Genomic DNA, 26,486 nt, shown 5'->3' with positions numbered 1-26,486 from the left:
AGTTATATGGGTGGAATGGGATGAGAATCTTGTTAGGATTGTATTATATGCAGAAAATTGAGAAGTAAATACATAAGGAGATCTGAGATACCTGTAAGAAAAATAGGGTTATAAGGCAGGAGATTTTAACTTTCCAAACAAAGACTGGGATTGTCATAGAGTTATAAGGGCTTTGATGGGGAGGAATTTGTTAAGTGTGCATGAGAAAGCTTTCTTATCCAATATGAGGATGTACCTACTAGAGAAGGTACAAAACTTGACCTATTCTTGAAAAATACAGCACAGCACGTTACTGAGGTGTCAGTGGGAGAACACTTTGGGGCAAGTGAACATAATTCTATGAGTTTTACAATAGTTATAGAAAGGGATAAAAAAGATCAAAAAGTTAAAGTTCTAAATTGGAATTAGGCTAATTTTGACAGTATTAGTCAGGAATTTAGGTAAGGCAAGTGGGTGTAGGGAATGCTGGATGATGACAGAAATTGTGTTTCTGGTCAACAAAAAGGAGACATATATCAGGTATAGACAGCTTGGATCAAGTGAATCCGTAGAAGAGCACATTGGCAGTAGGAATATTCTTAAGAAGGGGACATGAGATAGCTTTAGCAAATACAGTTAACAAGAATCCAAAAAGATTCTATGATAATATTAAGGGCAAAAGTGTAACTAGGGAGAGAATAGGGCCCCTTAAAAGATTTGCAAGGCCACCTATGTGTGGAACTGCAGGAGATGAGTGAGATACGAAATGAATATTTCATGTCAGTATTTACTCTGGAGAAGAACATGAAAGCTAGGCAACTCAGGGAAATAAATGGCAATGCCTTGAAAAGAGTTAATACAACAGAAAAAGTGTTACTGGAGCTCTTAAAATGCATGAAAGTAGATAAATCCCCTGGAACTGATCATACATTTCCCAGAGCTTTGTGAGAAGCTGGGAAGAGATTGGGCCCTTTGCTGAGATATTTGTATCATTGATAGCCACAAGTGAGGTGTTGAAAGACAGGAGGTTGGCTAATGTGGTGCCATTATTTCTGAAAGGCTGAAAGGAAAAGCCAGGGAAATGTAAACTGGTGAACCTGACATCAGTGGCAGACAAATTGCTGGAGGGGGTTCTGAGGGACAGGCTTTACATACATTTGGAAAGGCAGGGACTGATTAGAGATAGTCAACATGGCTTTGTGCATAGCAAATCTCTTTTCACTAACTTGATTGAGTTTTGTGAAGAAATGACCAAGAAGATTGATGAAGGCAGAGTGGTAGATGTTGTCTATATGGACTTCAGCAAAGTGTTCGACAAAGCTGTGCATAGTAGACAGGTTAGTCAGGTTAGATCATGTGATCAAGGGGGAGCTAATCATTTGGATACAAAATTGGCTTGAAGGTAGGAGACAGAGAGTGGTGGTGGAGGGTTGCTTTTCGGACTGGAGGTCTGTGACCAATGGTGTTCCACAAGAATCAATGCTGGGCCCACTGTTTTCCATCATTTATATAAATGATTTGGATGTGAATATAGAAGGTGTGGTTAGTAAGTTTGCAGACCATACTAAAGTAAGTGGTGTAGTGGTCTGTAAAGAAGATTATCTGAGAGTACAACATGACCTTGATCAAATGGTCCAATGGGCTGAGAAGTGGCAGACAGCGTTTAATTTAGATAAAAATAAGGTGCTGCATTTTGGAAAGGCAAACTAAGGTAGGACTTATAAAGTTAATGAAAGAGACCAAGGAGTGCAAATGCATATTTCCTCACAAATGGTGTCACAGTTGGACAGGGTGGTGCAAAAGGCAGTCGGTGTGCTTGCCTTCATTGGTCAGAACATTGAGAATAGCTGTTGGGATATCATGTTCAGGGCTTTGGTGCGGCTACTATTAGAATACTGTGTACAATCTTGGGTGCCCCTCTATAGGAAGGATGTTGTTAAACTTGAGAGAATGCAGAAAAGATTTACAAAGATGTTACCAGGACTATGGGGTTTGAGCTACAGGGAGAGATCGAATAGGCTTGGGCATTATCCCTGGAGCACTGGAAGCTAGGAAGTGACCTTATAGAGGTTTACAAAATCATGAGGGCCATGACTAGCCAACGTATTTTTCTTAGGGTGAAGACTACAAAACTAGAGGACATGGGCTTATGGGGGCAAGGGAAAGATTTAAAAAGAACCTGAGGGGCAACTTTTTCACGCGGAATGTGATGCATGCACAGAACAAGCTGCTGAAGGAAGTGATGGAGGCTGGTACAAGTACAATATTTAGAAGGAATTTAGTTGAGTACACGAACAATGAAGGTTCAGAGGAATATGGGCTAAATACTGACCAATGAGACTAGCTGTCTTTTAAACAGCTGCAAAAAATTTAGGTAACTCAAATATAGTGTTACCTATTATGTATTGACAAACCAAAGCAGAAATTTTCTGATGAAGGGTCTAGGCCCAGAATGTCAGCTTTTCTGCTCCTAAGATGCTGCTTGGCCTGCTGTGTTCATCCAGCTCCACATCTTGTTATCTCAGATTCTCTAGCATCTGCAGCTCCTATTATCTCTGAATCCTTTTCCTGGTCTTGCCACTAGCTGCCTCGGGCTTCCTTCCTCAATCTTGCCACCGGCCAAAGTGGGCTGCCTGTTGGTGCTGTTCGATCTCTCTGTGCAACTCAACTCCAGTGAAATATCCACGAAGAAAATTGAAAATGCAAAAGATTGTCTGAAGTATTATGCTGTCTAGCTGAAAGTGAACCCAATAATTTGATTGATGGAGACCATGGGAAATCTAAGGCCATTTTACAGATAAGAAAGTGCAAGATATTTATGCTTGAAGACAATAATATCAGTTTCTGAATTTATAATAAGTTGATATGAGTTGCTGAAAGCTCCAGAATGTTGTTGAAAGTATCAGGCTGTAACACATGTTCTATCCGCTGTTTCCTTCCATGATGAAAAGAATTTGAGGTCAAAAATATTTAATTAACATTTCTATCTAGAATGAAGATTAATTTCACATTGCCCTGGAAAGACCGCAAAGGATGCCATTTTTGAGATCACCTTATAAGCTACAATTAATGAATATCACAGAGCAACAGCAGACGTCAGTGGTGAGTGAAGAGAGGAAGCTGTTTAAATTTGCAAAATACCACAATTAGATATGGGAAGGTGATGACCTATTGTCCAAGTGATGCATGCTGCAGCCATTGAGGGATTATGGGAGATTCATCCTGGCAGAGACAGGATGGGGTAGAAGGAAAATCAGAACAGGCTTTACTTTGTGAGTCATGGATTTACGAAACTCTCCACAAACTAAGGAAAGTGCCTGGAAAAATTAAATCAAAGTTACTACTTACTAAAGCTGAGACATAGGAACCCTTTACAAGCTGGGAAAAAACAAAATACTGTCTCCTAAAAGAACTGTAATTCTGTGAAAAGTGTGATGAATGATAACTTTACAAGAAGAAACTTGTTTCTTGTAGTTTAATATATAAGTTGCCTATGAAAAAAGTAGTGTTATTTCATAGAATGTGGAATTCCAACTATGTGGAAGCAGGTAATTCAGCCTATACCAACGCCATCCCTGCATTTTCCATGGCTAACCCACTTAGCCTACACATTCTGGGACACTACAAGCAATTTTGGATGGCCGACCCACCCTGCCCGCACATCTTTGGACTGTGTGAGGAAACCAGAGCACCCAGAGGAGACCCACGCAGACACAGGGAGAACGTGCAAACTTCATGCAGACAGTTGCCCAAGGTTGGAATCAAATCTGGGTCCCTGGCTCCATGAGGCAGTAGTGCTAACTACTGAGCTACCATGCTAGCTAAGGGTCAAATATGTTTTCATAGTCATTTGTCTCATTCTAAAAGTTCTGCAACATTAAATTTTGCCCTGTCATTTGTTTCAGTTAGCAACTCAAAGTTGCAAAGAAAAGCATATATTTTATATTTAGTGAATTTTGAGAAGATTTGTAGCTCAGGTTGAGTTTCTGGATATGAGTTTGCTCACTGAGCTGGAAGGTTAGTTTCCAGACATTTCGTCACCTTTTCTTTTATTTGAAAAAATATACTTTATTCATAGAATGTACAAAAAATAAAACATTTATACACCTACCCAGTCATGCAAGCCACTCCGGGTTACCCGGGGGTACGTACACCAACTAAAGGAAAAGAAAAGCAAAACAGAGAAAAAAAAAGCAAAGAAACCGCCCCGGCAGTCGTCACCCCGCACAGTCCCAGTTGGCCCCCTGACCAGTTGGGGAAGGCGCCAGCTGGGCCCAGTTACCAGATAGGATTCTTTTCCCTTTTCTGGAAGAGGGGGCTCAGACGGTGGTCTTTCCCCACCGTGCCTTGGTGGCGGCTGCCCCAAGCTTTAGCGCGTCCGTCAGCACGTAGCCCTGGACCTTGGAGTGTGCCAGTCTGCAACACTCGGTCGGGGTCAGTTCTTTCAGCTGGCAGACCAGCAAGTTGCGGGCAGACCAAAGAGCGTCTTTCACCGCATTGATGGTCCTCCAGGCGCAGTTGATGTTGGTCTCGGTGTGCGTCCCCGGAAACAGCCCGTAGAGCACGGAGTCCCGCGTCACGGAGCTGCTCGGGACGAACCTCGACAAATACCACTGCATCCCCCTCCAGACCTCCTGCGCATAGGCACACTCCAGAAGGAGGTGATCGACAGTCTCGTCCCCCCCGCAGCCACCTCGAGGGCAGCGTGCGGTGGTGCAGAGATTCCGGGCATGCGTAAAGGATCTCACTGGCAGAGCCCCTCTCACCGCCAGCCAAGCAATGTCCTTGTGCTTGTTTGAAAGTTCTGGCGATGAGGCATTCTGCCAAACGACTTTGGCAGTCTGCGTGGGGAACCACACGACGGGATCCACCCTCTCCTTTTCCCGAAGGGTCTTGAGGATACTACGTGCTGACCACTGCCTGACGGCCTTGTGGTCAAAGGTGTTTCCTTTCAAATATTTCTCCACGAAGGACAGGTGGTACGGAACGGTCCAACTACTCGGAGCGTTCCGCGGCAACGAGGCCAGGCCCATCCTTCGCAACACCGGGGACAGGTAGAACCTCAGTAAGTAGTGACACTTGGTGTTTGCGTACTGAGGATCTACGCACAGCTTGATGCAGCCACACACAAAGGTAGCCATCAGGGCGAGGGTGGCATTCGGTACGCCCTTTTCCCCCATTTCCCAGGTCTTTGTACATGGTGTCCCTGCGGACCCGGTCCATCCTCGACCCCCAAATGAATTGGAAGATGGCCCGGGTGACCGCAGCGGCGCAGGTCCAGGTAGTAGGCCAGGCCTGCGCCACATACAACAGTACCGAAAGCCCCTCGCACCTGACAACCAGGTTCTTACCCGCGATGGAGAGGGACCGGAGCGTCCACCTGCCCAGCTTCTGCTTAAATTTGGCGATACGCTCCTCCCAAGTCTTAGTGCATGCCCCAGCTCCACCAAACCAAACACCCAGCACCTTCAGGTAGTCTGTCCTGACAGTGAAGGGGATGAAGGAACGGTCGTCCCAGTTCCCGAAGAAAATGACCTCGCTCTTACCCCTATTGACTTTGGCACCCGAGGCCAGTTCAAACTGGCCGCAGATGTCCAACAGCCTACTCACCGACCGACGATCGGTGCAGAAGACGGCGACATCATCCATGTACAGGGAGGTCTTGACCTGAAGGCCTCCGCTGCCTGGGATAGTCACGCCCTTCAGGCTCACGTCCTTCCTGATGGAGGCGGCGAAGGGCTCCACACAGCACACGAACAAGGCAGGAGAGAGCGGGCAGCCCTGCCTGACTCCAGATCTAACAGGAAAACTGTCTGATTCCCACCCGTTGATAGAGACTGAGCTAACGATGTTGGCGTAGAGCAGCCGGATCCAATTGCGGATGCCCTCCCCGAACCCCAATTTGGAGAGGACGTCCCTCATGTAAGCATGAGAGACCCTGTCGAAGGCCTTCTCCTGGTCCAGGCTGACGAGGCAGGTGTCCACCCGCCTGTCCTGTACATAGGCGATCGTATCCCTGATGAGCGCAAGGCTCTCAGCGATCTTCCTGCCCGGCACAGCACAGGTTTGGTCAGGGTGAATCACTGACTCCAGGACAGACCTGACCCGGTTGGCAATGACCTTGGCCAGGATTTTGTAGTCCACGTTCAAAAGTGAAATGGGACGCCAATTCTTAATTTCTTCCCTCTCCCCCTTCCTCTTGTAAATGAGGGTGATGATGCCCTTCCTCATGGACTTGTACATTTCCCCTGCCCGAAGCACACTATCGTACACCTCCAGCAGGTCCTGGCCGACCAGGCCCCACAGAGCAGAATACAGCTCGACCGGTAAGCCGTCGCTTCCGGGAGTCCTATTCCTCTGCAAGGACTTGAGGGCTCTGGCCAGCTCATTCAGAGATATCGGCCGGTCCAGCCACTCCCTCGTGCCGTCGTCTCAGACCTCCGTGATAGATGACAGGAACGACTCGGAGGCCGTGCTGTCCGTGGGCTTCGTGTCGTACAGTCCGGCATAGAAGGATCTGCTGATCCTCAAAACGTCGGGCCGAGACGACGTCACCGAGCCGTCGTCCTCCTTCAGCCGGCTAAGCACAGAGCTCTCTTTGTGCACCTTCTGAAAGAAGAAACGCGAGCACGTCTCGTCCTGCTCCACGGAGCGGACCCTGGACCGGAAGATTATCCTGGAGGCCTCCGCGGCGAAGAGCGAGGCTTGCTGGCCCCTCACCTCGCGGAGGTCCTCCGTGACATCGACCCCCATCAACTGCAGAAGGAGCAGGTTCTGCACCCTTTTCTGGAGTCGCGACAGCTTTCCCCACCACTCTCTTGCCTTCTGAACACCCTTGAGGACAAAGAACCTCTTGATGTTCTCCTTCACCGTCTCCCATCAGTCTCCCGGAGACTCAAAGAGGGGTTTCACAGTTCTCCGACCCGCGTACTCCCTCTTAAGCTCCTCGACGTTCTCTGGGGTCAACAGAGTCGTGTTGAGCTTCCACGTCCCCTTGGCGGCCGGCTGGTCGTCCTGTAAGTGACAGTCGGCCAACAGGAGGCAGTGGTCAGAGAAGAACACCGGCTCGACACCGGTGGATCTGACCGAGAACGTCCGTGACACAAACAGGAAGTCTATCCTTGAGCGGATAGACCCGTCTGGCCGCGACCAGGTGTACCTCTGCTGCGCTCCGTCCGCAGGGGTGCTGAAGACGTCGAGCAGCTTGGCGTCCTTCACCGTGCCCATCAGGAATCTGGACGTGACGTCCAGTTGAATCCCCCCACCCGCTGTCCCTACGCCGGATCTTCCCTCTGCATCAATGATGCAGTTGAAGTCTCCGCCTAGGATGACCGGCCTGGACGTAGCCGGCAGGGGTGGAAGCCGCTGCAGGACGGCCAACCGCTCACTCCGTACCGCTGGGGCGTACATGTTGATCAGCCTCAGGGGAGCGTTCCTGTAGTTGATGTCAGCCACTAGGAGGCGCCCCCCCCACCACCTCCTGAACTTGAGAGATGGTGAAGTTGTGCCCCCACAGCAGAATAGCCAGGCCCGAGGAGCGACAGTCGTTACCCCCCGACCAGATCGAAAGCCCACAGGCCCAGGCGCCGGACCATTTCCCCTACCTGCCGAGGTGCGGTATCCCGCACTCCTGCAGAAACAGGAGGCCCGCCTTGATGGTGGTCAGGTAGGCCAACGTGGACACACATCTCGCGGTTGACTTGACGCTGCGCACATTAATGCTCGCAATTCGTACCCCCATTGTGGGCAGTGACCGCAGTACCCTCCCCAAGTCCAAGGTCCAGCCCCTCCATCTGTCCCTTCATGCCCATTGCCCGGGCTAACTGCTGGACACTCTCTGGGCTCAGGAAACCGTCCGTGCTGCCTTCCGGGTGGCATCCCCCCGTCAGGGGTGCGGAGGCAGGAGGGTCCGGCTCCGGGTCAGGCTGGGGACGTGCTGTTTCCTCCTTCCCGTCTGGAAGTTCCGGGGGGCCCTCCAGTGCTCCAGCGGCACTTGACTGGGTGTCGGAGTGAGCCTCAGGACGCCTCCCGTCACCTGGAAGCGGGGTGCTGCTTTCCTTCCCCCTCGAGACCTTTAACTTCTGCTTCGGGTGGGCCCTCTCCGAATCCTCCTCATCAGAGGAGCTCTTATAGCCCCCCTGTAGCTGCCTCTTCCCACCTGATTGTTGCGGTTCCTGGGCCCGTCGACGCACCTTCCTCCTCACTTTCCGGACTGTTGTCCACTCCCCTGGGTCGCCTGTCGCCGCCTCCATTGGCTCCGGGTTGTCGGGGGGGGATCGATGCCTGCAGGGGTGCTTTGCTGGCCTCGGGCCCATCCTGCAGCGCTGGGCCCTCCTGCACGGCCTGGCCCTCCTGCACATGAGTGGGGTCCTGGCTGGGCCCTGGTGCCTTCCTCTCCTCCGGGGGGGCTGGCCCCGCATTTCCCCTGCCGGCGACCTGGGCGTAGGTGGTACCCCGCCGCGGGCATGCCCTATAGAAGTGGCCCGCTTCCCCGCAAAGGTTGCAGCTTCTCTCTCGTGGGCAATCCTTTGCAAGGTGTCCCTCCTCCCTGCAGTTCCTGCAGATGGTGGCTTTGCAGTCGGCCACCATGTGACCTGACCTACCACAGGCATGGCAGACTTTAGGTTGCCCTGCATAGGTCAGGTAGCCCCTGCTCCCGCTGATCGCGAAGCTGGACGGTGGGTGTGCGACATTCCCGTCTGCGCCCATCCTCAGCGTCACCTTGACCTGCCTCTTACTCGTCCAGATGCCAAAGGGGTCCACGATGTCAGTTAGGTCCCCTTCCACCTTCACATACCTTCCGAGGAAGGTCAGGACATCAACTGCTGGCACATGCGGGTTGTACATGTGTACAGTCACCATACGGCTCCTCTGTGCTGGCATCACAAACAGCGGGACAGCGGTCAATACAGAGAGGGGGCCCTCACCTCCTTTCTCCTTGAAAACCTCCAGGAAGCGCTCGCAAAACTTGGCACTCCGGAAGGTCACATCGTAAAAACCTCCTCCGGGGAAATCCTGCAGGCAGTAAATGTCCGCAGCAGCAAACCCACAACAGTCCAACAGGACCCTCTTCACGAAGAAGGTGCGGTCCACAGGTGCACCTTCATCCACCTTCTTTACAGAAACACGGATGGTGTTCCGGACCCCCTGACCTGGGGCACGAGCACTTGCCGCAGCCATCGTTGCAGGTTGGCTGCTCCCCTGAACCAGCGTTCGGCCGAAGCCAGCATTAAGATCCACTGGTCGCAAGGGTGCACAGCCAACCCGACGTCCTCCTTTCACCTCCAAGACAGCACTCTCGTCCTCTCGGTCCACAAGAGAGTGGGTCTTTATTGTGTTTGAGATGTAAGCTGGTTCACTGAGCTGTAAGGTCTGTTCCCAGATGTTTTGTCACCATTCTAGGTAACATCATCAGTGAGCCTCCGACGAAGCGCTGGTGTTATGTCCCACTTTCTATTTATCTGGTTAGGTTTCCTTGGGTTGGTGATGTCATTTCCTGCGTTGGTGATGTCATTTCCTGTTCTTTTTCTCAGGGGATGGTAGATTGGCTCCAAATCAGTGGTTGTTGATGGAGTTCCAGTTGGAATGCCATGCTTCTAGGAATTCTCGTGCGTGTCTCTGTTTGGCTTGTCCCAATCAAAGTGGTGTCCTTCCTCATCTGTATGTAAGGATACTAGTGATAGTGGGTCATGTCGTTTTGTGGCTAGTTGATGTTCATGTATCCTGGCGGCTAGCTTTCTGCAGGTTTGTCCAATGTAGTGTTTGTCACAGTGTTTGTCACAATACCTCGCAAGAACTGTGACAACGCCGCCACTTCCTCTGACAGCTCATTCCATGTACCTGCATGAAAAAGTTACCCCTTAGCCCCCTTCTAAATCTTTCCTCTCTCACCCTAAACCTATACCCGTAGTTTTGGACTCCATTATCTTATGGAAAAGACCTTGGCTTTTCACCCTATCTATGCCCCTCATGATTTTATAAACTTCTGTAAGTTCACCCCACATCCTCTCATGGTCCAGGGAAAATAGCCCCAGCCTATTCAGCCTCAGCCTATAGTTTAAATCCTCCCACCCTGGCAACATCCTTGTAAATCTTTTCTGAGCCCTTTCATGTTTCATAACATCTTTCCTGCAGCAGAGAGACCAGAGTTGCAAGCAGTATTCCAAGAGTAGCCTAAGTATTGTCCTGTACAGCTTCGACATGACCTCCTAACTCCTATAGTCTGACCAATAAAAGCAAGCTTACCAAATGCCTTCTTCACTATCCTGTCTGCCTGTGACTCCACATTTGAGGAACTATAAACAGTAACTCCAAGGTCTCTTTGTTCAGCAACATTCCCCAGGACCTTACCATTAAGTGTGTAAGTCTTGCCCTGATTTGCACATCCATAATTCAGCACCTCACATTCATCTAAAGTAAACTCCATCTGCCACTCCTGGATGCGTTGGCCCATCTAATCGTGCTCCCATTGTCCTCTGAGGTAACCTCCTCACTCTCCAAATACCAACAATTTTGGTGTTATCTGCAAACTTATTAACTATACTTCTTATGTTAACATCTAAAACATTTATATAAATATTCAAGGAATCAATTACCTGAGCAGAAGTACACTTTGTAAAACTTCCAAACCAGAAGATTTCAGTTACAAATCTGTAGTGTATTAGAATTCAGAAAGTGAGACGTTCTTGCTAATAGACTTATTTTACCTGTTCTTCATTCGCTCATTGATAGTGTTGGGAAACAGGTTGAAAAGTTGTTTTGATGTGTTTTGAGATCATTCCATCCCATATATATTTAGATCTTTTTCATTTTTTTCAGTTCTGTTGTTAAATAAAATCTGAAGCAGAATCAGAACAAATACCAGTGATTAATCACTGCATTAACTCAAAAAATAAAGAGGAAACTGTATCACCGATCAGGGCATGTTTCATTCTGGGATTTGATATGTCCTGTTGCAACATCAGCTGAAATCATAACAAAGTTCCAATCTCTTTCTAAATGTTGCTCGTCTCTAAAGAAATTATTGTAATTGATGCCAGTTTAATTTTAAAATTGTCTGATCGATCTTTCTCTCAAATTATTCTTTCTATCAATTTACTTTTTTTCTGTTTCTGTGCCTGCTCTGAGATTATCTTGTATTCTTTTCTCTGTCTTTGCATCGTTGTTCCTTCAGTCTGATGATTGAAGTAGATATAGAGAGATAGTAGGAACTGCAGATGCTGGAGAATCTGAGATAACAAGATGTAGAGCTGGATGAACACAGCAGGCCAAGCAGCATCGGAGGAGCAGGAAGGCTGACGTTTTGGGCCTAGATCCTTCTTCAGAAAACATTTCTGAAGAAGGGTCTAGGCCCAAAACGTCAGCCTTCCTGCTCCCCAGAAGTGGATATACAGTTGATTTTCTTTTTCACTCAAAACCAAGATACCCCTCAGGGGGCTCATCACCATTTCTAACTGACACTTACACCATCTTCCAAAGCAACATATTATGGGAATTAAATGAGTAAGGGCAAGTCAAGCTAAAGCCATGTGTTGACTGTTAAATTCTTGGCCAGTAATAAATGTTGAGGATTCTTTCAAGTAACTGCTTCCCTTAAGGTGGAATGTTCTTTTTGAAAATAACAAACTGGAAAGATTATTTCTTCTAAATAGAAAACTGTGCTTTTTTTTTCCTTTTGTAAGCTTGTTAAAAGACTTTGGTTTCTGTTTCTTCTTGTCAAAAACAAACATGTTGGAAATCATTAGCATAACTCCAAATATTTCACTCCGGCAGTTTGCTAGCTCACAACCTTAATATCCCATTACTGCACATTTGTAAATACCAAACTTGAGCCTAACATAATCCTTTTAAAAAAAATTACATTTACTGGAAACTACCCATTCAGAAGCAGAAGGTATTTGTTAGTCACTTTTGCAAATTCCATTCACACCACAAATCTGTAGTCAGGGATGGAGCGTTCTTGTTGACCTTCAAGTTGTTCTCTTACTCTAAGTAAATTTGAATTCCTTAATCAACTGTGGAATTGTTATACAACTAAGGGAATAGGTTAAAATCATAACATTCTCAGCTGAAATTTTAGTTGCATAGAACATGGATAGTACTGATTGTATTAAAGAAAAGACAATCATCATGCATGTGCATTTGTCCACAGGTACTTCTGGATAGCTATACTGCTGATTTTTGTTTTGTTTTTGTGCACTGTTTTTACAAGAATGAAAGATTTAAGTGATATTTCCACGGTACACAAGAAGATGCATTTGTGTGATCACTGGTTAGGTCAGTACAAAGCAACTTTGCTGTATCTATATCTGCATTCCTTACAAATTATGTATTGTCAACTAAAACTCTAAATTTTCAAAGTTTCCTGCTCATAACACAAACTGTTCTACACCCCCTCTTAGATCACACTCATTACTGAAATCTCTCCATGAAAAATTATTTAACTGTTGTTACAGTAGTGAAAGTAACAACAGTAATACTTGTGGGCCAGTTAGCTTGGATGGCTAGTTTGTGACACAGAGTGACACCTACAGCGTAGGTTCAATTCCCATACTTGCTGAGGTTACCATGTAGGACTCCCCTCACCTGAGGTGACCCTCAGTTTAAACCACCACCAGTCATCTGTCTTTAATGAGAACGCAGACCTATGGCCTGATAAGGTTATGGTGACTTTATCTTTTACCTTTACAGCAGTTACTAGCCTTCTCCAAACATAAACACATTTCTAAAATATGCAAATGCAAGGAAGATACCAAGAAAGGCCACAGGAATTGCCAGTGTCACTGAGGTCATGATATTCCATTGAACTAATATCAAAAACTCATCGGGCATCAAATAACCTATTATAAGTGCAGAATTCAGGAACTGTTACATTTTGGGTTTTGTAACCACAGTAGCCTAACATAGGTCATCAACCATATATAAGGAATTTTCAGATAGTTTATTAAGTTTGTTAAGTAGCAGTTTTAGATATGATACATTTTCTGATTAGGCAAAGTATGGAAGTATATAGCAGTTTGTAGCACTGGTGTGTTCGTCTCTGACATTTCAATGTCTTTGGTGGTAACAGTCTTTGTTTTTCCCTCAAGTTGACATAGGGACGAACCTGGTCTTCTCCCAAAAAATGATAGCTCATACCCCACAACCTCTCTTTCCATTTAAATATACTTTTTTAAAAATTGAGACTGACAATCTATGCTGTGTCAATCACTTGTCTGTATCCTTTTGGCAAGTGACCATGAGACCATTAGTCATCCTGATGTCATTAGTAATGTCCCCCTCCTATGAAGGTTAGTACAACTCTTTCTCAGGTTGAAATTTCTTATTTTCCCAAGCACTGTACTAACATTGGGGTGCATATGGTGCTAGATAAATCTTTGATGTCAGTTCAAAGGAACACTATAACCCTGATGATTGATTCTTGTGACCTTTCTTGTACCTAGGTTATATATAAGAAATTTGATTTGGAGAAGGTTAGTTACTAGTGTACAAACAGTTAGATAATATCCCATGCTACATAGGGAATACATGAACAATTTAGTTTTAAAGGGACTCCAATTTCTGACAAGTTGAATGTAAGAAACAAACAATAGCTGGCTCTTAGCTACCAAGCCTACATGGTGCAACCAATATTCCCAACTCTAACAAGTGTAAAATTGCTGCTTTGGGAATCAGGTTGCTTGGAGGAAATTGCAATTTCCAAGCACAAACTAGCACTGCATTCACCATACTAAAATAAATAGCTGTGGATGTTGGAAGTCTGAAACAAAAACAGAAACTGTTGGTGGAACTCAGCAATCTGGCAGCAATTGTTTCATGCACAATGTTTCGGTTGGACTTGAATAGAGAGAAAAGGGCTTTTTTCGGGCTGGCAGCAAGTGACCAATGGAGTTCTACAGGGATCCGGTGTTGGGATCTGGTCAATTCACATTATACATGAACAATCTAAATGAAGGAACTGAAGGCTTTGTTGCTAAATTTGCAGTTGGCACAAAGATAGGTGGAGGGACAGGTAGTGTTGAGGGAGCAGGAAGACGACGGAAGGACTTGGACAGGCTAGGAAAGTGGGAAAATAACTGGCAAATAGAGTACAGTGTGGAAGAATGTGAGGTCATGCATTGAAGGATAGAATTACAGAATCGCTATCCTGCGGAAAGAGGCCATTTGGCCCACTGAGTCTACACTGGCCCTTAGAAGAGCATCCCACACAGATCCAGCTCCCCCCCCCCCGCAATCCTATCCCCATAACTCTGCATTTTTCCATAGTTAATGCACCTAGCCTGTACATCGAGACACTGTGGAGCAGTTTTCCTGTGGCCAATCCATTTAACCTGTACATTTTTGGACTGTGGGTGGAAACCAGAATAACCAGTAGCAACCCACGTAGACATGTGGAGAATGTGTAAATTCCACACAATCATTCAAGGCTAGAATCATAACTGGGTCCCTGGTGGGGTTTATGTTGGGGGGTGGCAGGGGGGAAAACAGTGCTAAAAACTAAGCCATGGTATTGGCCCAGCACAGAGGAAGAGACGGTTTTCTAAATGGGGACAGGCTTCAGAAAGCCGAACCACTTAAAAAAAGACCTTTGGAGTCCTAGTTCAGGATTCTTTAAGGTTAACATGCGGGTTTAGTGGGTACTTAGTCAATTGCAATGCTAGCATTTATTCCAAAAGGGCGAGTACACAAAAGCAGCATGTATTGCTGAGGCTATATAAGGCTCAGATGAGATTGCATTTTGAATATGGTGAGTAGTTTTGGGTCCCATACCAAAGGAGGATTATGCTGGTATTGGACAAGGTCCACAGGAGGTTTACAAGAATAACTCCAGAAATAAATGACTTGTCATATGAGAAGTGGTTGATGACTCTGCAACTGTATTTGATGGAGTTTTGAGAAGATTTGTGGCTCAGGTTGAGGTTCTGGATGTGAGTTTGCTCACTGAGCTGGAAGGTTAGTTTTCAGACGTTTCGTCACTTTTTTTTAATTTGAAAAAATATACTTTATTCATAAGATATACAAAAAATAAAACATATTTATACACCTACCCAGTCATGCAAGCCGCTCCGGGTTACCCAGGGGGTACATACACCAACTAAAAGAAAAAAAACAAAGCAAAGAAAATACCCCGGCAGTCGTCATCCCGCACAGTCCCAGTTGGCCCCCTGACCAGTTGGGGAAGGCGCCGGCTGGGCCCACTTACCAGATAGGGCCCTTTTTTCAATTCTGGACAAGGGGATTCATACAGTGGTCTTACCCCACTGCGCCCTGGCGGCAGCTGCCCCAAGCTTTAGCGCGTCCCTCAGCACATAGTCCTGGACCTTGGAGTGCGCCAGTCTGCAACATTCGGTCGGGCTCAGTTATTTCAGCTGGCAGACCAGCAAGTTGCGGGCAGGCAAAAGAGCGTCTTTCACCGCATCGATGGTCCTCCAGGCGCAGTTGATGTTGGTCTCGGTGTGCGTCCCGGGAAACAGCCCGTAGAGCACGGAGTCCCGCGTCACGGAGCTGCTCGGGATGAACCTCGACAAATACCACTGCATCCCCCTCCAAACCTCCTGCGCCTAGGAACACTCCAGAAGGAGGTGATCGACAGTCTCATCCCCCCCGCAGCCGCCTCGAGGGCAGCGTGCGGTGGCGCAGGAGATTCCGGGCATGCATAAAAGATCTCACTGGCAGAGCCCCTCTCACTGCCAGCCAACCAATGTCCTTGTGCTTGTTTGAAAGTTCTGGCGATGAGGCATTCTGCCAAACGACTTTGGCAGTCTGTGTGGGGAACCACACGTGGGATCCACCCTCTCCGTTTCCTGAAGGGTCTCGAGGATGCTACGTGCTGACCACTGCCTGACGGCCTTGTGGTCAAAGGTGTTTCCTTTCAAAAATTTCTCCATAAAGGACAGGTGGTACAGGACGGTCCAACTACTCGGAGCGTTCAGCGGCAACGAGGCCAGGCCCATCCTTCGCAACACTGGGTACAGGTAGAACCTCAGTAAGTTCTGACACTTGGTGTTTGCGTACTGAGGATCTACGCACACAAAGGTAGCCATCAGGGCGAGGGTGGCGTTCGGTACGCCCTTTCCCCCATTTTCCAGGTCTTTGTACATGGTGGCCCTGCGGACCCAGTCCATCTTCGACCCCCAAATGAAGTGGAAGATGGCCCGGGTGACTGCAGCGGCGCAGGTCCAGGGAATAGGCCAGGCCTGCGCCACATACAACAGTACCGAAAGCCCCTCGCACCTGACAACCAGGTTCTTAGCCGCGATGGAAAGGGACCGGAGCGTCCACCTGCCCAGCTTCTGCTTCAATTTGGTGATACGCTCCTCCCAAGTCTTAGTGCACGCCCCAGCTCCACCAAACCAAACACCCAGCACCTTCAGGTAGTCTGTCCTGACAGTGAAGGGGATGAAGGAGCGGTTGTCCCAGCTCCCGAAGAACATGACCTCGCTCTTACCCCTATTGACTTTGGCACCCGAGGCCAGTTCAAACTGGCCGCAGATGTCCAACAGCCTACTCACCAACCGACGATCGGTGCAGAAGACGGCGACATCGTCCATATACAGGGAGGTCTTGGCCTGTAGGCCTCCGCTGCCTGGGATAGTCACGCCCTTCAGGCTCACGTCCTTCCTGATGGAGGCGGCGAAGGGCTCCACACAGCACACGAACAAGGCAGGAGAGAGCGGGCAGCGCTGCCGGACTCTAGATCTAACAGGAAAACTGTCCGATTCCCACCCGTTGATCGAGACTGGGCTAACGATGTTGGCGTAGAGCAGCCGGATCCAATTGCAGATGCCCTCCCCGAACCCCAATTTGGAGAGGACGTCCCTCATGTAAGCATGAGAGACCCTGTCGAAGGCCTTCTCCTGGTCCAGGCTGACGAGGCAGCTGTCCATCCGCCTGTCCTGTACACAAGGATCGTATCCCTGATGAGCGCGAGGCTCTCAGCAATCTTCCTGCCCAGCACAGCACAGGTTTGGTCAGGGTGAATCACCGACTCCAGGACAGACCTGACCTGGTTGGCTATGACCTTGGCCATGATTTTGTAGTCCACGTTCAAAAGTGAAATGGGACGCCAATTCTTAATTTCTTCCCGCTCCCCCTTCCTCTTGTAAATGAGGGTGATGATGCCCTTCCTCATGGACTTGCACATTTCCCCTGCCCAAAGCGCACTATCGTACACCTCCAGCAGGTCCTGGCTGACCAGGCCCCACAGAGCGGAATACAGCTCGACCGGTAAGCCGTCGCTTCCGGGAGTCCTATTCCTCTCCAAGGACTTGAGGGCTCTGGTCAGCTCGTCCAGGGATATCGGCCGGTCCAGCCACTCCCTCGTGCCGTCGTCTAAGACCTCCGTGATAGACAACAGGAACGACTCAGAGGCCATGCTGTCCGTGGGCTTCGTGTCGTACAGTCCGGCATAGAAGGATCTGCTGATCCTCAAAACGTCGGGCCGAGATGACGTCACCGAGCTGTCGTCCTCCTTCAGCCGGCTAAACACAGAACTCTCTTTGTGCACCTTCTGAAAGAAGAAACGCGAGCACGTCTCGTCCTGCTCCACGGTGCGGACCCTGGACCGGAAGATTATCCGGGAGGCCTCCGCGGCGAAGAGCGAGGCTTGCTGTCCCCTCACCTCGCGGATGTCCTCCGTGACATCGACCCCCATCAACTGCAGAAGGAGCAGGTTCTGCACCCTTTTCTGGAGTCGCGACAGCTTTCCCCGCCTCTCTCTTGCCTTCTGAACACCCTTGAGGACAAAGAACCTCTTGATGTTCTCCTTCACCGTCTCCCACCAGTCGCCTGGAGACTCAAAGAGGGGTTTCACGGTTCTCCAACCGGCGTACTCCCTCTTAAGCTCCTCGACATTCTCTGGGGTCAACAGAGTCGTGTTGAGCTTCCACGTCCCCTTGCCGGCCTGCTGGACGTCCTGTAAGTGACAGTCGGCCAGCAGGAGGCAGTAGTCAGAGATGAACACCGGCTCAACGCCGGTGGACCTGACCGAGAACATCCGTGACACAAACAGGAAGCCTATCCTTGAGCGGATAGACCCGTCTGGCCGCGACCATGTGTACCTCTGCTGCGCTCCATCTGCAGGGGTGCTGAAGACTTCGAGCAGCTTGGCGTCCTTCACCGTGCCCATCAGGAATCTGGACGTGACGTCCAGTTGACTCCCCCCACCCGCTGTCCCCACGCCGGATCTTCCATCTGCATCGATGATGCAGTTGAAGTCTCTGCCCAGGATGACCGGCCTGGACGTAGCCGGCAGGGGTGGAAGCTGCTGCAGGATGGCCAACCGCTCACTCCGTACCGCTGGGGCGTACACGTTGATCAGCCTCAGGGGAGCGTTCCTGTAGGTGACGTCAGCCACTAGGAGGCGCCCCACCACCACCACCTGAACATGAGAGATGGTGAAGTTGCGCCCCCGCAGCAGAATAGCCAGGCCTGAGGAGTGACAGTCGTTACCCCCCCGACCATATCGAAGGCCCACAGGTCCAGGCGCTGGACCATTTCCCGTACCTGCCGAGGTGCGGTATCCCGCACTCCTGCAGAAACAGGAGGTCTGCCTCGATGGTGGTCAGGTCGGCCAACGTGGACACACATCTCGCGGTTGACTCGACGCTGCGCACATTAACGCTCGCAACTCGTACCCCCATTGTGGGCAGTGACTGCAGTACCCTCCCCAGGTCCAAGGTCCAGCCCCTCCATCTGCCCCTTCATGCCCATTGCCCGGGCTAACTGCTGGACGCTCTCCGGGCTCAGAAAACCGTCTGTGCTGCCTTCCGGGTGGCATCCCCCCGTCAGGGGTGCGGAGGCAGGAGGGTCCGGCTCCGGGTCAGGCTGGGGACGCGCTGTTTCCTCCTTCCCGCCTGGAAGTTCCGGGGGGCCCTCCAGTGCTCCAGCGGCACTTGACTGGGTGTCGGAGTGAGCCTCAGGACGCCTCCCGTCACCTGGAAGCGGGGTGCTGCTTTCCTTCCCCCTCAAGATCTTTAACTTCTGCTTCGGGTGGGCCCTCTCCGAATCCCCCTCGTCAGAGGAGCTCTTATAGCCCCCCTGTAGCTGCCTCTTCCTGCCTGATGGTTGCGGTTCCTGGGCCCGTCGACGCACCTTCCTCCACGCTTTCCGGACTGTTGTCCACTCCCCTGGGTTGCCTGTCGCCGCCTCCATCAACTCCGGGTTGTTGTCGGGGGGGGATCGATGCCTGCAGGGGTGCTTTGCTGGCCTCGGGCCCATCCTGCGGGTCTGGGCCCTCCCCTACGGTCTGGCCCTCCTGCACATTAGTGGGGTCCTTGCTGGGCCCTGGTGCCTTCCTCTCCTCTGGGGGGGCTGGCCCCGCATTGCCCCTGCCGGCGACCTGGGCGTAGGTGGTCCCCCGCCGCGGGCATGCCCTGTAGAGGTGGCCCGCTTCCCCGCAAAGGTTGCAGCTTCTCTCTCGTGGGCAATCCTTTGCAAGGTGTCCCTCCTCCCTGCAGTTCCTGCAGATGGTGGCTTTGCAGTCGGCCGCCACGTGACCTGACCTACCACAGGCATGGCAGACTTTAGGTTGCCCTGCATAGGTCAGGTAGCCCCTGCTCCCGCCGATCGCGAAGCTGGACGGTGAGTGTACAGTGTTCCCGTCCGCGCCCATCCTCAGCGTCACCTTGACCTGCCTCTTACTCGTCCAGATGCCAAAGGGGTCCATGATGTCAGTTAGGTCCCCTTCCACCTTCACGTACCTTCCAAGGAAGGTCAGGACATCAACTGCTGGCACATGCGGGTTGTACATGTGTACAGTCACCATACGGCTCCTCTGTGCTGGCATCACAAACAGCGAGACAGCGGTCAATACAGAGAGGGGGCCCTCACCTCCTTTCTCCTTGAAAGCCTCCAGGAAGCGCTCGCAAAGCTTGGCACTCCGGAAGGTCACGTCGTAAAAACCTCCTCCGGGGAAATCCTGCAGGCAGTAAATGTCCACAGCAGCGAACCCACAACAGTCCAACAGGACCCTCTTCATGATGAAGGTGCGGTCCACAGGTGCACCTTCATCCACCTTCTTTACAGCAACACGGATGGTGTTCCGGACCCCCTGACCTGGGGCACGAGCACTTGCCGCAGCCATCGTTGCAGGTCAGCTGCTCCCCTGAACCAGCGTTAGGCCAAAACCAGCATTAAGATCCACTGGTTGCAAGGGTGCACAGCCAACCCGACATCTTCCTTTCACCTCCAAGAAAGCACTCTCCTCCTCTCGGTCCACAAGAGAGTGGGTCTTTATTTTGTTCCAGATGTAAGCTGGTTCACTGATCTTGAATGTTTGTTCCCAGATGTTTCGTCAATATTCTAGGTAACATCAACAGTGAGCCTCCAGTGAAGCACTGGTGTTATGTCCCGCTTTCTATTTATCTTTTCAGGTTTCGTTGAGTTGGTGGTGTCATTTCCTGCGTTGGTGATGTCATTTCCTGTTATTTTTCTCAGGGGATGGTGGATTGATTTGGAGCCTGAGAAAAAGAACAGGAAATGACATCACCAATGCTGGAAATGACATCACCAACCCACGGAAACCTAACCAGATAAATAGAAAGTGGGACATAACATCACCACTTTGTCGGAGGTTCACTGATGATGTTGCCTAGAATGGTGTTGAAACATCGAAAACTAACCTTTTAGCTCAGCGAGCAAGCTCACATCCAGTACTTGATGGAGTTTAGAAGAATGACGGTGGATTTTGCTGGAACCTACAGAATACTGAGAGACCTATCTGGAGTGGATGTAGAGAAAATGTTTCCACTCGTGGGAGTGACTAGGACCTGGAGCACAGCCTCGTGGTGAAGGGATGACACTTTACAACTGAGATGAGGATGAATTTCTTCAGCCAAAGGGTGGTAAATCTGTGGAACACATTGCCACAGAATGCTCTGGCGGCCTAGTCATTGAGCGTATTTAAGACAGAGATAGACAGGACTTTGATTGGTAAGGGGATCAAGGTTTATGAGGAGAAAGCAAGAGAATGGAGTTGAGAAATATATTGGCCATGATCAGTGCAACAGATCTGGTGGGCTTAATGGCCTAATTCTGCTCCTATACCTTATGGTCTTATGGTCAGATGGCAGCAGAGTGAACCATTGGCTTCGTTAGGTGACCTTACAGTGGATGTCAGCAGCGACAGTTTTGATTGTGAAGCAGGAAGAACACTCAACTATTCCTAAGTGTACTATAACGTAAGTAAAAAACATAAAAAATACCTTTTGGATGATAGTCCTCAGTAGCCCATTTTAACAGCAGTGGTTTCTTGAATACCTGAGGAGCACAGCGACTACTGCATTCAATTATACACGCTGACTTTTCCATATATGTTCGTAATCACCTCCTAAGTTAGAAAAGCTGAGTATTCAAAGCATGATATTTATGAAAGCAAGGCTGCATCTTAGCCCATTAGGTGTCAATTTACAATGATTCTACTTTTCTTTATTCTAGGACTGTGAGCTTTACTGCCAAGACCAATATCACTTATCCCTGGTTGCTGTTAAGGTTGGAGTGATTCATCTTCTCTATCCACTCAGTCAATGTATATCCATTACATTATGCAGCAGTTCAATACCATTTCAGGTGGTTATTAAGAGAAAATATTACTCTGAATCTGGAGTCATTCTTAAGATGGCAAATTTTCTCCCCTGAAAGTTATTAGTAAGCCAGATAGGTTTCAAATAATAGCTTTTTTGTTTTGTGGTCATGTATTGATGGGAATATTCCAAGTTTATTAATTAATAACATTTTGATTCCTGTAACTACCTGTGGGATTTGATCTCATATCCAAAACTAGACCAGTAACATTACCACTATGCTATTGTACCCCACTGAAAGGATATTGATCTTGATCTCTGATTTGGAATTACAGTATTCCACATAGAGAACATAGAACATAGAACATTACAGCACAGTACAGGTCCTTCGGCCCTCGATGTTGTGCCGACCTGTCATACTGATCTCAAGCCCATCTAACCTATACTATTCCATGTACGTCCATTTGCTTGTCCAACGACGACTTAAATGTATCTAAAGTTGGCGAATCTACTCCCGTTGCAGGCAAAGCGTTCCATTCCCTTACTGCTCTCTGAGTAAAGAAACTACCTCTGACATCTGTCCTATATCTTACACCCCTCAATTTAAAGCTGTGCTCGCCGTCACCATCCTAGGAAAAAGGCTCTCCCTATCCACCCTATCTAACCCTCTGATTATTTTATATGTTTCAATCAAGTCACCTCTCAACCTTCTTCTCTCTAATGAAAACAACCTCAAGTCCCTCAGCCTTTCCTCGTAAGACCTTCCCTCCATACCAGGCAACATCCTAGTAAAACTCCTCTGCACCCTTTCCAAAGCTTCCACATCCTTCTTATAATGCGGTGACCAGAACTGTACACAATACTCCAAGTGCGGCCACACCAGAGTTTTGTACAGCTTCACCATAACCTCTTGGTTCCGGAACTCAATCCCTCTATTAATAAAAGCTAAAACACTGTATGCCTTCTTAACAGCCCTGTCAACCTGGGTGGCAACTTTCAAGGATCTGTGTACATGGACACTGAGATCTCACTGCTCATCTACACTGCTAAGAATCTTACCATTAGCCCTGTACTTTGCCTTCTGGTTACTCCTACCAAAGTGCATCACCTCACACTTGTCTGCATTAAACTGCATTTGCCACCTCTGAGCCCAGCTCTGCAGCTTATCTATGTCTCTCTGCAACCTACAGCATCCTTCGTCACTATCCACAACTCCACCGACCTTAGTGTCGTCTGCAAATTTACTAACCCATCCTTCTACGCCCTCATCCAGGTCATTTATAAAAATGACAAACAGCAGTGGACCCAACACCGACCCTTGCGGTACACCACTAGTAACTGGTCTCCAGGATGAACACTGCCCATCAACTACCACCCTCTGTCTTCTTTCAGCAAGCCAATTTCTGATCCAAACTGCTATATCTCCCACAATTCCATTCCTCCGCATTGTGTACAATAGCCTATTGTGGGGAACCTTATCGAATGCCTTGCTGAAATCCATATACACCACACCAACTGGTTTCCTCTCATCCACCTGTTTGGTCACCTTCTTAATGGACTCAATACGGTTTATGAGGCACGACCTTCCCTTCACAAAGCCATGCTGACTATCCCTAATCAATTTATTCTTTTCTAGATGATTATAAATCCTATCCCTTATAACCTTTTCCAACACTTTACCAAGAACTGAGGTAAGGCTCACTGGTCTGTAATTACCAGGGTTGTCTCTACTCCCCTTCTTGAACAGGGGAACTACATTTGCTATCCTCCAGTCATCTGGCACTATTCCTGTAGACAATGACGAGTTGAAGATCAATGCCAGAGGCTCGGCAATCTCCTCCCTGGCTTCCCAGAGGATCCGAGGATAAATCCCATCTGGCCCAGGGGACTTATCTATCTTCACCTTCTGAAGGATTTCTAATACCTCTTCCGTGTGAACCTCAATCCCACCTAGTCTAGTAGCCTGTATCTCAAGTGAATACTGTTGAAAAATATTCATTTAGTGCTTCCCCTATCTCATCTGACTCCACACACAACTTACCACTACTGTCCTTGATTGGGCCTAATCTTACTTTCGTCATTCTTTTATTCTTTAAATACCTATAGAAAGCCTTAGGGGTTTACCCTGATCCCATCCGCCAACAACTTTTCATGTCTCCTCCTGGCTCTTCTGAGCTCTCTCTTTAGGTCTTTGCTGGCTACCTCGTAGCCCTCAAGTGCCCTAACTGAGCCTTCACATCTCATCCTAACATAAGCCGCCTTCTTCCTCTTGACCAGAGATTCCACCTCCTTCGTAAACCACGGCTCCCGCACTCTACAGCTTCCTCCCTGCCTGACAGGTACATATTTATCTAGTACACACAGGAGCTTTTCCTTGAATAAGCTCCACATTTCTAATGCAGCATATTCGCAGCGCAAAAGTGGGCCATTTGGCTGAACTTCTCCATGCTGATCTTTACACCTCTCCCATCTTGCTTCAAACTCTAAATATGCCTCCTTGTGTCATTTCTGACATCTAACTTTCTGTCAAATACATCTGTGCTCATCTTCTCAACTAGCCCTGGTAGCAGCAGCTTCTGCAATGTGGCTGCTCTGAGCAACAAAGCATCTCCTGAATTCTTTACTGGATTTATCAGTGACCATATACATTTCGGATGCAGTTGTAGACTCCCCCTGCATCCCCCATCAAGGAAATAAAGCACCACAAGATTGAAAAGCATGCTTTTCCCCTTTCATACAATTCCAAACATTTTGCACAGTGCAATTTTCAGTACTAACTTTTTGTCTCTTTTCAAAGTTGATCAAGCCATTTTAAAAGCACAAATTTCTTTTTTATGTATTTTACACATCTCAGATCTCAAGATAAAGTTGAAAAAATCAAAGTTACCTTCACAAAGAAGTTACTGGATCCTCAAAGTCTCTCACCAATGCAAATTTCAAGGAAGAAGCGACAAGAGAAAATGTTACAGGATCAGAGTTCTGGAAGAGAGAAGGTAAATTGTTACTAAATATGTTGCCAAGTTGCATGGTACTTGGTAGCAATTTTAAATTTATACAGAGTTAATTTTAACTATCGATTTAAAATCCACCTATTCTTTGTCACTACTTTTGAGAAAACAATAGACATTCAAATTGTTTTCAAAACCTAGTTTATCCAGCACGAAAGATGCAGATTCTTGTTTATTATTCCTGGAGGTAATTTTGGGCTGCTCTGTCTAGGCCAGCATTTACTGACCATTTCTAGTTGGCCTGATGCAAGTAATCGTGAGTTGCCTTCTTGAACTGCTGCAGTCCATTTGATGAAGATACACCCAACAGGCTGTTAGGGAGGGAGCTCCAGTATTTTGACCCAGTGACAGTAAAGAATAACAATATATTTGTAAGTCAGGATGGTCAGTAGCTAGTAGGGAAATGCGTAGGTTACAGTGTTCCCATATATCGGTTGCCCTATTCCTTCTGAATGGTAATGGTCATGAGTTTGAATGATGCTGTCTAGGGAGGCTAAGTGTTTTTCCGCGCTGCAGATTGTAGACGGTGCTCACTGCTGTTATTATGCTTTGGTGGAAGACAGAGTGAGTGTGTGAGAAGGTGGTGCCAAGATTACTGAGTGTTGGATCTGCACGCATCCAAGCAAAAAGGTAGTATTCCATCACTTTTCTGTTTGTGCCTCATAGGCAGGCTTTGGGGAGTTAGGAAATGAGTAACTTGTTGCAAGATTCCTGCCTTTGACTTATTCTTATAGCCACAATGTTTATGTGGCTAGACAACAAAGTGTGGATCTGGATGAACACAGCAGGCCAAGCAGCAGCTTAGGAGCACAAAGATGCTGCTTGGCCTGCTGTGGTCATCCAGCTCCACACTTTGTTATCTCAGATTCTCCAGCATCTGCAGTTCCCATTATCTCTGATACATGTTTATGTGGCTAGTTCAGTTCAGTTTCTGGTAAATGGGAACCCCCTAGATTTTCATGATCAGTATCACTTCTTAACAGATGATATCAATACTGATTAACAAAAAGTTTAATCAGTTTGGATATCATCAGCAAATACATTAAATTTAAAATTAAACCGCGTTGAAATTTTTAAAAATCACAAGTTAACATTGGCATTAATTCACCACTGCCATTCAATTGAATGGAACAATGTGCAACATTCCTGAAACCCTTTCTTCACTGTCTGTCCCCTGTCCTTCTGCCCTCACAGACATCAGTCCACCATCCATCCATTCAGTGACAACAATGCACAACCTGGTTGAAGCAATCATGTTGCTTTTCACTGGTCACTCCATGAACATCATTTCAACCCACCTAATGTCCACCTCTGTCTCAACACTCCATCTCGGGGACCCTCCCTGAACAAGATCGTCCAGCAATGTTCAGATCAAGGAATACAAAATATAGGAATTACGAACAAGTTCCTTGTGATAAGCATTATCTATTGAATGACAAGTTTTAACATCCGTGGCAAGAATGTTCAGTGCTAAACAGGTTCAGGAGAAGCTGGGGACTTTGTGCAGCTAATTTTCACAAGTAGTCCTTCATATAAACTCTTGTGGACTTGTGGAAAGACCCAATAATGCTGTATATTACCAATAAGTGTTCCTTATACAGACTAAGTGGAAGATTAATCGCATGAAATTCAACAACTAAAGTCACTTGTCTTCAGCGATTTGAATTCACTAAATAAATAAATTAAATCCTTATGATTGAATCTAACAATGTAATGATATTATTACTCGGATTTTTTCACAAAGCGTTTAGTTATCCGCAGATTACTACTGAGGCCTACGTCTAATAACTCACCATCTAAGTCTGCCTTGATGTACTGTTTAAGGAAAATCATTAGAATGATCAACGAGTAATTTTACCTTGCTTTCCTTTACATTTGAGTACCACAGTCTACACTGTTAGATGTACATTGTTAAAATATCCAATGATAACAGTGTTTCATCTTTTGATTTACTTTCTGGAATCAATTTTTAATCTGC

At 47.9% G+C, this 26,486-nt stretch overlaps 1 protein-coding gene across 4 annotated transcripts in view; it reads left to right on the top strand.

Moving 5' to 3' along the window:
* cfap221 (cilia and flagella associated protein 221) overlaps window positions 1-26,486 on the top strand; it is a 247,144-nt gene that overhangs the window by 87,186 nt on the left and 133,472 nt on the right. For all 4 annotated transcript variants that reach the window (XM_059647392.1, XM_048533708.2, XM_048533705.2 and 1 more), the window contains one exon: window positions 24,355-24,493. In XM_059647392.1, coding sequence (XP_059503375.1) covers window positions 24,355-24,493 — 139 coding nt within the window. The remainder of the gene's footprint in view (window positions 1-24,354; window positions 24,494-26,486) is intronic.

The sequence above is a fragment of the Stegostoma tigrinum genome, chromosome 7, assembly GCF_030684315.1.
Source record: "Stegostoma tigrinum isolate sSteTig4 chromosome 7, sSteTig4.hap1, whole genome shotgun sequence".
NCBI classification, from domain to species: domain Eukaryota; kingdom Metazoa; phylum Chordata; class Chondrichthyes; order Orectolobiformes; family Stegostomatidae; genus Stegostoma; species Stegostoma tigrinum.
Note: the sequence above shows the minus strand (reverse complement) of the source record. Positions and strands in the feature narration are given on the sequence as shown.